This window comes from Erythrolamprus reginae, chromosome 6 (genome assembly GCF_031021105.1).
Source record: "Erythrolamprus reginae isolate rEryReg1 chromosome 6, rEryReg1.hap1, whole genome shotgun sequence".
NCBI lineage: Eukaryota > Metazoa > Chordata > Lepidosauria > Squamata > Dipsadidae > Erythrolamprus > Erythrolamprus reginae.
This window is the reverse complement of record NC_091955.1, coordinates 87,699,980-87,713,786: the sequence shown is the minus strand read 5'-3', so window position 1 is coordinate 87,713,786 and position 13,807 is coordinate 87,699,980. Positions and strand designations below refer to the sequence as shown.

General features: G+C 40.4%; 1 protein-coding gene across 1 annotated transcript in view; it reads left to right on the top strand.

The window, feature by feature from the left end:
- The window catches only part of LOC139169148 (1-phosphatidylinositol 4,5-bisphosphate phosphodiesterase zeta-1-like), a 52,000-nt gene that overhangs the window by 24,295 nt on the left and 13,898 nt on the right, over positions 1 to 13,807 (top strand). The window contains exons 4-8 of the mRNA XM_070754975.1: positions 945 to 1,089; positions 5,219 to 5,371; positions 9,281 to 9,475; positions 10,899 to 11,055; positions 12,980 to 13,096. Of these exons, the coding sequence (XP_070611076.1) occupies positions 945 to 1,089; positions 5,219 to 5,371; positions 9,281 to 9,475; positions 10,899 to 11,055; positions 12,980 to 13,096 (767 nt within the window). The remainder of the gene's footprint in view (positions 1 to 944; positions 1,090 to 5,218; positions 5,372 to 9,280; positions 9,476 to 10,898; positions 11,056 to 12,979; positions 13,097 to 13,807) is intronic.

Genomic DNA, 13,807 nt, shown 5'->3' with positions numbered 1-13,807 from the left:
TGTAGGTGAGGTCTCCAGAACTGAACACAGTATTCCAAATGTGGTCTCACGAGTGCTCTATATAGATTGAAAGGAGTAGCTGGTGACATCACTGTTGCATGGGTGGGACACCCAACTGAGGGATCCTTTCATGACCCCGACAGGAGCTGTAGTGAAGGACAAGAGCTCAACCCTGCCCCACAACAGCTCTTGGATCTCAAACATGGGCTCACTAATCTCCATCCCAGGGACCTAATCACGCGAGCTACCATTGTCCTGTTCTATTCTAACCAAGACAGAACCTTGATTTATGTAGTTGTGCAAACATTTATGGAGTATACCACAATATCTAATGCTATTATTTGAAATAGTGTACTTAATTGAATACCTAAAACTTTCTTAACTATTCTTTTAATTTATTAAGTTGAAGCTAGACTAATTAATAATTTTCCCCCACTGAAATCAATGTGATAAATACAGTAAGTCATACTTTTAATAAGTAGGTCGATTTTAATCTATTTTAATTTGATTTATTTCTGACCTGTCTGAATATTTCACGTATTGGGTTGTTATATTATTGGTTAATATCTCCCTGTCACTGATTGTTGGTTTTAGAATACTGTTCCGATCTTGTAACTGTAAATTTCTTTGTTTTGGGGGGTTATTTTTGTTACAGATATGTTAATGTTAATTGTATAATTAATATGATGTGAATTATATTTTAAAACATTATCAAATATCTACATGTTGTTACATATTACATATTACTACTATCATATACATGTTTGAAAAATAAATGAATAAAATAAATAAATAAAATAATCTATCTATCTACCTACCTACCTACCTACCTACCAATACAGACATCTCCTCAATGAGTTCTACTGAACCCGATGCTGAAATGGGATGTTTGGTTTTGTTGTGTTGCTGAAAACCCTCCAAACACATTTTTTTTCTTTTAAAAGTTCCCTTAGAAGAGGATGCCGCTGCGTGGAGATTGACTGCTGGGATGGACCTAATAATGAGCCAGTGGTTTATCATGGACATACCCTGACGAGCAAAATTACCTTCAAGAATGTCATCAACGTTATAGAGAAACATGCGTTTGAGGTAGGTGGTGCCTGTAGTTGATCAAAGCAAGAAGCAACTGTCCATAATTCATAAAGATGGAAGAGTATGGATGGCTTCCTATCCTATAAATTACAGTTCCCCAACCTTTCAGGCTTCGCAGACTGGCATGGAGCTGTGTGCAAGTGGAGCTGTGTGTGTGCACTTGCCAGCGACTCACACAGAACCATCCCTTCTCCCCCTTCTCTAGGAAGCTCCTGGGAGGAAACGGAGCCGGAAAAGGTGGGGAGAAGCCTCCGTGGGGCCTCTCTAGGAATCTCCTGGGAGGAAACAGGGCCAGAAAAGGTGGGGAGAAGCCTCCGTGGGGCCTCTCTAGGAATCTCCTGAGAGGAAACAGGGCTGGAAAAGGCAGGGAGAAGCCTCCGTGGGGCCTCTCTAGGAATCTCCTGGGAGGAAACAGGGCTGGAAAAGGCAGGGAGAAGCCTCTGTCGGGGCCTCTCTAGGAATCTCCTGGGAGGAAACAGGACCTCCACCTCCCTGTGGTTTTTCCAATCACACACATTATTTCCTTTTACATTGATTCCTATGGGAAAAATTGCTGTATAAGATATCCACAAGACCATCTGTACCTTTTGTGAAGTTGTGACTGACTGCGAAAGACAGGAAGGCGGTAGATACTTTTATGTCTTTATCTTTATAGATAAAGAAGGGTAGTAGTGTTAAAGTAGTAAAGAGATTAATCCTTGGGAGGGAAGCCATGATAGATGTGGACAAGCTGATGAAGGATAAGGACACTGTTATGACAAGCGAGAGCACCATAAATAAAGTAAGGGTCTTTTCAGTGGTGATGAATGGCAGTGAAATATTTAGAAAGTGCAGGAGAAAACAGGATTGATGCTTTCAATTTATGGATTTGGAGATGAGTACCATGAATAGCAGGAAGAATCAGTCAATTGACCCTGAACTAAGGAAAAGCTGTTTTCTTGAGATGATGGTGAGTTTAAGAGAAATTCACATGATTCCGACCTGTGAGGGATGGGCTAAAACATCTCTACATGTCTAAACTGCAATAAGTGTTGTGGTTAGCTCTGGCCCAGCTCCTGCCCCAAGGACTGTGGATGTGGGGGAGACATCCACATGCTGCAGGCCTGTTTTGCCCCCGGTGGAATCTGATGATGAAGGCTCCTCTGACCAAGAAGACATGAGTGACAGGGAGGAGGAGAGTATAGCAGACAGCTCAGAAGGAGATCAATTATCTAGCTCCTCCTTGGATTCAGAACAAGAGTTAATGATACAGCCACGCATGCGGAGAGCGATGCATAGGCAACAACAATTGAGAGATTATTATCAAAGAAAATGAGGCCACCTGTGGTTGGGTGAGGCTGTGGTAATTAATGAGGCTGCTATAAATAGCAGCCTGTGGGTTTGGCCATTGTGGAGGATTATCTGATCGTTGTGTTTCGTGACTGCTTTACTGACTTTGACTTTTTGTGGGCTGATTTTACCCCGCCTTGAAACTAAACCAGAGCAAAGTGTGTTTCACTTTGTGAAAGAAGGACTGTGAATTGCCTCACAGCTGCAAGCTAAGTATCACAAAACTGATAAGGGACTTGTATAAATTACCAGTTTGTTGGAGATGAGTGCTCTTTGCTATACCAAAAGAGGGCTTGGTTTAAGTGAATTTTCATTATAAAGAACATTGTTTTGAATTTTCAAACGTGTGTGTGTCTGAAATTTGTACCTGTGAATTTTTGGGAGGATTCTACCAGAGAGCCCGACAGAACAAATAAGTAAAGAAGATAAAAATGGATAGACAAAATTAAGAATTTCCTTGTAAGAACTAATGATAGTTTTCAACATCAAGCCAAAGTGGCAGGCATTTATAGGGACAATTGCTGCCAGTTGGACTCAATTTAGGAGCACCTAACTAAATTGTGCCATTCTCATAGCCATAATCTCAATGAGCTTTTATATATTCCAGCCTGCAATGCAATATGAAGTCCTTGATTGTCTGTTTAATTCTAAATGGAGATTCTCTGTCAACCAAGTCATGGTTGTCTCAAAAGTTGTTGCGAAAGTTAAGAGGACTTTCTTTGTTTTTCCTTGAAGATGTTTCACTTCTCATTCAAGAAGTGGTGTAGGGTTTCCTGCCTAAGAAAGGGTTTGGACTAGAAGACCTCCAAGGTCCCTTCCAAATCTGTTATTATTACAGTGGTACCCCTACTTAAGAAAGCCTCTACGTAAGAACTTTTCTAGATACGAATCGGGTGTTCAAGATCTTTTTGCCTCTTAAGAACCATTTTCATAGAAACATAGAAACATAGAAGTCTGACGGCAGAAAAAGACCTCATGGTCCATCTAGTCTGCCCTTATACTATTTCCTGTGTTTTTTCTTAGGATGGATATATGTTTATCCCAGGCATGTTTAAATTCAGTTACTGTGGATTTACCAACCACGTCTGCTGGAAGTTTGTTCCAAGGATCTACTACTCTTTCAGTGAAATAATATTTCCTCACGTTGCTTTTGATCTTTCCCCCAACTAACTTCAGATTGTGTCCCCTTGTTCTTGTGTTCACTTTCCTATTAAAAACACTTCCCTCCTGGACCTTATTTAACCCTTTAACATATTTAAATGTTTCGATCATGTCCCCCCTTTTCCTTCTGTCCTCCAGACTATACAGATTGAGTTCATTAAGTCTTTCCTGATACGTTTTATGCTTAAGACCTTCCACCATTCTTGTAGCCCGTCTTACAAGAATTTTCTACTTAAGAACTTGAGCCCGGAAAAATTTCCCAGGAAATTTGAGAGCAGCACGAAGGCCTGGCTAATTTCCTACCATTCCCCTTTAATCCCGCCCATCTTGGGCTGCTAGAGGAGCTTTTCAGTGATGGTTTATGGGAGGCAGTCTCATGCCAGGTGTATGGGAGGCGCGTGGCTCAGAGTCCCTCTTTTTTTTAAGCCTTAAAGTTTTGAATTTTTTGATTCCCCTCCCCTTACCTTCTTCCTTCGGCAGCGACTGTCCTCCTCCTCGTCTTCCTCCTCCTCTTCCCACCCAAATTCCGAGCTTTTATTTCTTTCCTAATGGGTTTGGATGCATTGTTTGCTTTTACATTGATTCTTATGGGAAAAATTGCTTCTACTTACAAACTTTTCTACTTAAGAACCTGGTCACAGGACAATTTACGGTAAGTTCTTAAGTAGAGGTACTACTGTATTAGTAAGGAAAACCGAAGAAGCTTCTTAAATGAGAAGTAAAATGTCTTCAAGGAAAAACAAAGAAAATCCAAGCAAAAGGAGATGGGAAATCCCACGATGGGATTCCCCACTCTCCTCCTGGGCAGTGGCGTTTCGCGGTGTTCGACCGAATGCTGAACCCAAACTTTACCTGAACTTTTAAAAAAGTTTTCGTTCGGGTTCGGCATGTCGAACACTGCAAAGTTGGGCACGAACCCGAACTTTGCACGTTCGGTTCGCCCAACACTACTAAAGAGCACAGTTCTTCAAACCTGGCAAATTTAAGACCTGTGGACTTTAACTCCCAGAATTCTGGCAGTTAAAGTCCACAAGTCTTAAAGTTGCCAAGTTTGGGGACCATTGCTAAAAAGTTAAAACTAGGAAGTGTATGCAAACTTTGTTGGGCATAGTCTTTGTAGGTCCCTAAATAACGGGTCCAAAGACAGGCTACAAGAATGGTGGAAGGTCGTAAGCATAAATTGTATCAGGAAAGACTTAATGAACTCAATCTGTATAGTCTGGAGGGCAGAAGGAAAAGGGGGGACATGATCAAAACATTTAAATATGTTAAAGGGTTAAATAAAGTTCAGGAGGGAAGTGTTTTTAATAGGAAAGTGAACACAAGAACAAGGGGACACAATCTGAAGTTAGTTGAGGGAAAGATCAAAAGCAACGTGAGGAAATATTATTTCACTGAAAGAGTAGTAGATCCTTGGAACAAACTTCCAGCAGACGTGGTTGGTAAATCCACAGTCACTGAATTTAAACATGCCTGGGATAAACATATATCCATCCTAAGATAAAATACAGGAAATAGTATAAGGGCAGACTAGATGGACCATGAGGTCTTTTTCTGCCGTCAGTCTTCTATGTTTCTATGTTTCTATTGTGATTAATTTATACCATGTCATATAACCTCTTCAACCTATTTTCAGGCTTCAGATTATCCCATCATTTTGTCACTGGAGAATCATTGCAGCCCTCCACAGCAGGAAAGGATGGCAGCTCATCTCCTCGACATTCTCCGTGATAGCTTGTGTACTACAACCATTGACAATGCTGTGCCAACAGTATTACCCTCCCCAGAGGTAAAATCATGTGCTCTTTCTTCCTTGGGTGGGTGGGGGGGAAGCAAAATTTTATGGATAAAAAAATGGATAGATCTGCTATGGTTTGTTTTTCCTTCATAAAAATTGTATTTGGAACAAATTTTGCTGGGAAGAGATGGTAATGCTCATTTTGCTTCCAGTAAATGCAAATCTTAATTAAGAGAAGAGTAGAATAGAGTAGAATAGATTAGAAAATAATGAGTAGAGTAGAGTAGAGTAGAGTAGTGTAGGAAATGATGAATAGAGTAGAGTAGAGTAGTGTAGGAAATGATGAATAGAGTAGAGTAGGAAATGAAGAGTAGAGTAGACTAGAGTAGGAAATGAAGAGTAGAGTAGAGTAGAGTAGAGCAGACTAGAGTAGAGTACAGTAGAGTAGAATAGATTAGAAAATAATGAGTAGAGTAGAGTAGTGTAAGAAATGATGAACAGAGTAGAGTAGGAAATGATGAGTAGAGTAGAGTAGAGTAGAATAGATTAGAAAATAATGAGTAGAGTAGTGTAGGAAATGATGAATAGAGTAGAGTGGGAAATGATGAGTAGAGTAGACTGGAGTAGGAAATGAAGAGTAGAGTAGAATAGAGTAGAAAATAATGAGTAGAGTAGAGTAGTGTAGGAAATGATGAATAGAATAGAGTAGGAAATGATGAGTAGAGTAGACTAGAGTAGGAAATGAAGAGTAGAGTAGAGCAGAGTAGGAAATGATGAGTAGAGAAGAGTAGGAAAATGATAAACAGAACAGAAGACTAGATTTGACTGGACTGGACTGGACAGGACTGGACTAATACAATTGGAAGGGTCTTCTAACCCAACTCTCTCCTCAAGCAGGAAATCTCTACCCTTTCAGACAAATGCTGTCCAGTCTCTTCTTAAAATCATCCATGAAAAAAGATTTGTTCAGGTTAAGGATGATACTAAGACTATGGCAGTCCTTGAGTTGTGACCACAATTGGGACCAACATCCCTGTTGCTAAGCAAGATGTTTGTTAATAGAATCACACCTGATTTTACAATCTTTTTTTATGACAGTTGGGAAGCAAATCATTACAGTTATTAAATAAATCACGTGGTTATTAAGGGAATCTGATTTCCCCTGTAACTTTAGTTGGTGGAAGCTGGCTGGAAAGTTAACCAGGATTTGCAACTGTTGCAAACACGTGACAGTTGCCAAGAACTTGAATTTTGATTTCATCTTTGGATGGTCAAAAGTCATTTTTTCCATGGCATTTTGACTTCAAATGCTCACTTAAACGAATGCTTGTTAATTTTTATTTTATTTATTGTTAGAGTTGAAAGGGACCATGCAGGTCATCAAGTCCAACCCCCTGCCTGAGCAGGAATCCTAAAGCACCCCAGCCAAATGGCAGTCCAATCTCCTCTTGAAAGTGTCCAGAGTTGGGGGGTTCACAACCTCCGCAGGCAGATTGTTCCACTAGTTGATTGCTCTGACCATCAGGAAGTTCTTCCTTACTTCTAGGTTGAATCTCTCCTTGGTCAGCTTCCAGCCATTGTTCCTCGTCCGGCCCTCTGGTGCTCTGGAGAATAGAGTGGCCCCCTCCTCTCTGTGGCAACCCCTCGTATACGTGTAGACTGCTATCATGTCCGCTCTGCCCCTCCTTTTCTCTAGGCTATCCATGCCCAGTTCCCGCAATCTCTCTTCGTAAGTCTTGGTTTCAAGTCCCCTAATCATTTTGGTTGCTCTTTTCTGCACTTTCTCCAGAGTTTCAATGTCTCTTTTGAAGTGTGGTGACCAGAACTGGATGCAATACTCCAGATGTGGTCTGACCAGGGCGTAGTAGAGTGTATTAATACTTCCCTGGTCTTGGAGTGTATCCCCCTGTTGATGCGGCTTAGGATAGTGTTGGCTTTTTGGCCGCTGCTGCACATTGCTGGCTCATGTTTAGTTGATTAACATGAATCAATTGTAAATTGAAGAGTCTCTCTAAATGGACAAATCATTGTTTTAAGACAACCATTTTGAAGTAGCTTGTTATTGTTTCCTCCCAGAATCTTTGGTCAATTTGCCAATCTCGTACACAGCCCCTGAATGTCCTGGTGATTTCATCTATAAACACCAAGTTCAAATCTGCTTAGCTTTTCTGAGATCTAAGCCAACTAGTTGTCACCACTTGCTGAGAGATAGATGTCTGCAGACTTTTGTAATAGAGATCACATACATGATTTGATAGCTAAGGGACTGGGATGCATTGTGCCAGCGATTATATGACAGTTGTGATTATTGGTGTTGCAACCGCATTGTTTATGTTTATTGACATATGAATCCCATGTCAGGCATTGTATGGATCGGTGCAGAGCCACGATATCTACATTTGCTTGGCTGCCTTGGGACAGATTCAATTGAGATATCAGAGCCATTCCTGACTTGAATGCTGGCATTTGAATGGCTACCGAAGTTTGAAAAATGTGTTTGGAGAATGTACAATCCCTATCATGGTGCCAGCTTACACAGACCAAATTCACATGCTGTACTAAGCCACTAAGTAATTTTCCTTGCTTAATGGAGTGTTTCTCAAATAGTGGGGTGGGGCTCCCTGGGGGGTGGCTTGGGAAAATGCCAGGGACATGCTTTTCTTGGCTGCAGGGAGTAGAATTATTTTGCACCAAACAATAGCCCAGAGCAAAGTGTAGGAGATATGAAGTGCATATAACAAACCGTTAAGAGACACCATGGAAAAAATATTTAACAGGGATGAAAAGAAAGGAGGAGAGAGACGGAGATAATGAGACAAACGTAAGTCTCCCAAAAGCTAAGATGAGAAAATATGACAAAGTATAAGTAGTGCTTGGCTTCACTCTGTCTATGGTGGGAGACTTGGAAAGATGTTTACTGTGTCTAAAAATATTGGCAGCGTACAGCATGAAGCCAAATAAATTAAGGCATTACTCAAAAACATTACACTCCAATCACACTGAAAAGCCGCTTGAGTTTTTCAGTGAAAGCATGCTGACAATTGCAAACAATCATTCTGATGGAGATGTGGTGTGTGTGTGAAATGTTTACATCTTCCTGGGGCGGAGGGGGGGCATATCAGAAAATAATTGAGAGCTTCCAGGGGGATAGGAGAGGGGGTTTCTACCCTCCCCTGGCTCCAGGGAAGTATGTGGAGCATGGGGAAGGTGAAATATGAGCTTACTGGGCCCACCAGAAATTGGGGAACAAGTAGTGATGGGTGAACTGAACCCACGCAATTCGGGTCCGTACCGAATTTTGTGGTGTTCAGTATGTCGAACACGAACACAATTTTTTTCCAAACTTCGGGCAAAGTTTGGGGTCCTGTTCGGCGTTTGGAGCTTTGACATCACCGGCAGGTTGCTAAGGACGCCAAGGTGATCACTTCCTGGATTCCATGGAATCCAGGAAGTGATCACCTTGGCATCCTTAGCAACCTGCCGGTGACGTCAAAGCTCTGCCCCCAGAACCTCTTCGTGGGAGGGATTCCCTGTTCAGGTTCGAGTTCGAGTTCCGTTCGGGTTCGGCCGAATTTTGCGTAAAATTCAGCCAAATTTGCCGAACCCGAACACCGTTGGGTTCGCCCATCACTAGAAACAAACCATTTCTGGCCTCCAGAGGGCCTCTGGGGTGGTAGTAGTGGAAGCTGTTTTCACCCTCCCCAGGCATTGAATTATGGATGTGGGCATTTGCGCATGTGTGATAGGATGTGCACACGCTCTTTTGGCACCCGAGGAAAAAAAGGTTCACCATCACTGCCCTATAACCACTTCAGACACATGGTTATCCAATCTGTTTTATAATGCTATCGTATCACTCTTAGTCCTCCTTTTCATTACATTAGAAACTTCTCTTAATTCTCCTTGCCATTTAGTTTTGTAGCTTACCATTCTTAATGAACGCACCTTTTCCTTTCATAGCAATTGAAATTCAAGATCCTGATCAAAAATAAGAAAGCTGGGTCACTCCAAGACACCCTTCAGAGGAGAGGGGAGAAATACCAGGGCCTTACAGAAGAAACAGAGGATACCTTGGAGTCAGAAGACGATGAAAGTGAAATTACTGGACACACGATAAAGAAACAACTCGTTCGGAAGCAAAGTAAAAAAGATAAGGTGAGCCAAGGGTCAATTGTCCACAACAACATCCCGATTCTTTCAAAATAAGAAAACACATAATCTCTGGTCACAGACACGTCTGCCAGAATCCATCCTGAATTATTATTATTATTATTATTATTATTATTATTATTATTATTATTATTATTATTTAGATTTGTATGCCGCCCCTCTCCGTAGACTCGGGGCGGCTCACAACACAAAAAAACAATTTATAACAAATCTAATAATTTAAAAAACATTTTAAAAACCCCATTATTAAGCAGACATACATACAAACATACCATACATAAATTGTATAGGCCTGGGGGAGATATCTCAATTCCCCCATGCTTGGCGACAAAGGTGGGTTTTAAGGAGTTTACAATAGGCAAGGAGGGTGGGGGCAGTTCTAATCTCCGGGGGGAGCTGGTTCCAGAGGGTCGGGGCCGCCACAGAGAAGGCTCTTCCCCTGGACCCACCAGACGACATTGTTTAGTCAACGGGATCCGGAGAAGGCCAACTCTGTGGGACCTAATTGGTTGCTGGGATTCGTGCGGCAGAAGGTGGTAATTCTATCAAAATGTTCTTTGTAGAGAAAAATGTCAGAGGCACAAGGTGCAGTCCTGAACATTTTTGGTGCCATAATCCCATTATTTATTTTATTTATTTATTTATTTTGTCCAATACACAATGAGGGTTTTAGTGGGTATATATCTATATACACATAGTAAAATACATGATGAAAGTTATAGAGGAGATACTCATAGTAAAATATATCTAAGAAATAATAGAAAAGAAGGTATAGTAATAGAACATATCAATGAAAGAATAGAACTAGAGATTTAGGAATAGAAGAAAGGTATAGGAGATATAGGAGAGCAATAGGACAGGGGATGGAAGGCCCTCTAGTGCACTTGTACTCGCCCCTTACTGACCTCTTAGGAATCTGGATAGGTCAACCATAGATAATCTAAGGGTAAAGTGTTGGGGGTCTGGGGATGACACTATGGAGTCCAGTAATGAGTCCCACGCTTCGACAACTCGATTACTGAAGTCATATTTTTTACAGTCAAGTTTGGAGCGGTTAATATTAAGTTTAAATCTGTTGTGTGCTCTTGTGTTGTTGCGGTTGAAGCTGAAGTAGTCGCCGACAGGCAGGACGTTGCAGCATATGATCTTGTGGGCAATACTTAGATCTTGTTTAAGGCGTCTTAGTTCTAAACTTTCTAGGCCCAGGTCTTATCCTGAGACCATCTTAATCTAAAGATGGAGCTTTACACACTTTCTTTTGTTCACACTGAATGGGAGGAGACTGAAGAATGTGTCTACCTCGCACTGCGCTGTCTTCCCAATCTTGTCGTCCCGATGTGCTTAAACTTGACGCAACCTATTACTTTCATTTTGGAGAGCCATAACATTTGTCAATCTCTGTTCTTAGGGCCATAAAGTCCATGTAGCGCTGCTCCTTTCTGAACTCGTGATTTACACTGCTTCTCGGAGGTTTGCCAGCTTTGAGGATTCCAAGGAGAAGCAGAAATGCTACCAAAATAATTCCATCGGAGAGGTGAAAGGTCAGAAGCTCATCAGCAAGAGAGGTAATGTAGAGTTTCCACCATCGACTAATGTTTAAGCGAGCTGCATATTTCTCTATTTGTTTTGGAGACAGCATAGATTTCAAAATATCCTTGGAACTAAAAATGCCATGTTTTAATTTATGAAGATTTTCAATAAATTACACCCATACCCACCCACCCACATACCCACCCACACCCACACACAATTTTTCGGAGTATAAACATGGAAACATAGAAGATTGATGGCAGAAAAAGACCTCATGGTCCATCTAGTCTGCCCTTATACTATTTCCTGTATTTTATCTTACAATGGATATATGTTTATCCCAGGCATGTTTAAATTCAGTTACTGTGGATTTATCTACCACGTCTGCTGGAAGTTTGTTCCAAGGATCTACTACTCTTTCAGTAAAATAATATTTTCTCATGTTGCTCTTGATCTTTCCCCCAACTAACTTCAGATTGTGTCCCCTTGTTCTTGTGTATACTTTCCTATTAAAAACACTTCCCTCCTAAACCTTATTTAACCCTTTAACATATTTAAATGTTTCGATCATGTCCCCCCTTTCCCTTCTGTCCTCCAGACTCTACATATTGAGTTCATGAAGTCTTTCCTGATAAGTTTTATGCTTATAAGATGCACCTTTTTCCTCCTTAAAAGAGGCTGGAAATTTGGGTGCGTCTTATATGCAGTCGCTTCGAGAAGGGTGGTATAGGTCTGATTAATAAGTAAATAATAAATAAATACTCTGAATGTAGCTTTTTAAAAAATGTTTTTTCTCAGCTCTCACTAGGCACTAATGATCTATCCAGCTCTTACCTTGCAGGCTCTTTCACTGTTATTCTTTCCAAAAAATGTTTTTCCAGCCTTAAGTCTTTGCAGACTTTTTTTTCATTGCTCTACTTGCTCTCAATAATTTTTTTCCCATCCCTAATGAGGTGTTAACAATATTCTCAGCTCTTACTGGCTTGCAGGCTCTTTCATTGTTACTCTCTCTGAGTAAGTTTTTTTAAAGCCCTAACCAAGGAATAAAATAATGTGCTGAAGCTGACCAGGCTAAGGACGCTAGCCAAATAAATACATGATAGGTAGATTTCCTCCCCTATTTTCCTCCCCAAAAACTAAGGCGTGTCTTATACTCCACTGCATTTTATACTCTGAAAAATACGATTCTATATACACTGCTCAAAAAAATAAAGGCAACACTTAAACAACACAATATAATTCCAAGTAAATCAAACTTCTGTGAAATCAAACTGTCCACTTAGGAAGCAACATTGTGTCAAATTTAACTCTGGGATTTCATGGACACTTCCATGTAATTGTTGTGAGTAACCATCACATGGTCCAATCAATGCACCGTCCATCACATGGTCCAATCAATGCACCGTCTCAATTGGAGATGCCTCCCAGTCACAGCCTTCCAGTTGCAGGGTAGAGTGACCTTGACTCTTGGAGAAAGGAATGTTATTTTGACTATAGTTCCCCACTCACACAATCCCCCCTCCCAGTTTCCCACAACACTAAATGTGGCAGGCCTGAAGATCTAATGCCCAAGATAGTTTCCAGGCCTGACATACATAGTGTGAAATCGTTGCCAGCATAACAATCTCCCTTTTAAAACGTTACCAGCTTGTTTGCTGTTTTAAAATTGTATGCGGCCTTTTCCACACTTATTTATTTTATTTAAAGTGTTTACATATTGCTTCTCATTGCAAAAAAAGAGGCAAGAACAGAACCCCTTTGCAATAACCAGAAAGTAGGTCAAAACATTTGAGAGAAGCATTTCTTTGAAATAATGTAAAAAATATGCATAATAAAAGAAGAAATAAAAGAAGCAGTGAACCAATAACAGCAGCAGTAACCCAAAAAAAAGTTAGGAGAATTTCTTTGCAGTGACATTTTGAACATGTCTTTATTCATTTTTTGTATTATTTTTTGCAGCTCCTGACTTCGTGTCACACACAGTCCGCTTCCTTACAAGAATTTACCCCAAGGGAACAAGAACGGACTCTTCAAATTACGATCCTCAAGAATTTTGGAATGTCGGAAGCCAACTGGGTAGGTTCCTGAGCTTTTAACCAAATCTGCTATGCTAGGTGGATGGGACAAGACCAGATATAATAATAATAATAATAATAATAATAATAATAATAATAATAATAATAATAATAATGATCATAATCATAATCATAATCATAATCATAATCATAATCATAATCATAATCATAATCATAATCATAATCATAATCATAATCATAATCATAATCATAATCATAATCATAATCATAATCATAATCATAATCATAATCATAATCATAATCATAATCATAATAACAACAACAGCAATAACAACTGCAACTGCAACTGCAACAACAACAACAGAGTTGGAAGGGACCTTGGAGGTCTTCTAGTCCAACCCCCTGCTTAGGCAGGAAACTCTATACTACTTCAGACAGATGGTTATCCAACATCTGCTTAAAAACTTCCAGTGTTGGGACATTCACAACTTCTGGAGGCAAGCTGTTCCACTGATCAACCGTTCTGACTGTCAGGAAATTTCTCCTTAGTTCTAAGTTGCTTCTCTCCTTGTTTAGTTTCCACCCATTGCTGCTTGTTCCACCTTAAAGTGATGTTGACTTGTATCAAGCATACATTTTCCCCTTCCCCGTGGTGAAGTTAATTCTGCATCCTGAATTTAAAGAACCAAATATCTCCCCTATAGCTCCCCCTTACACCCCATTCCTTTTTCCCCTTGACTTTCTATTTTGT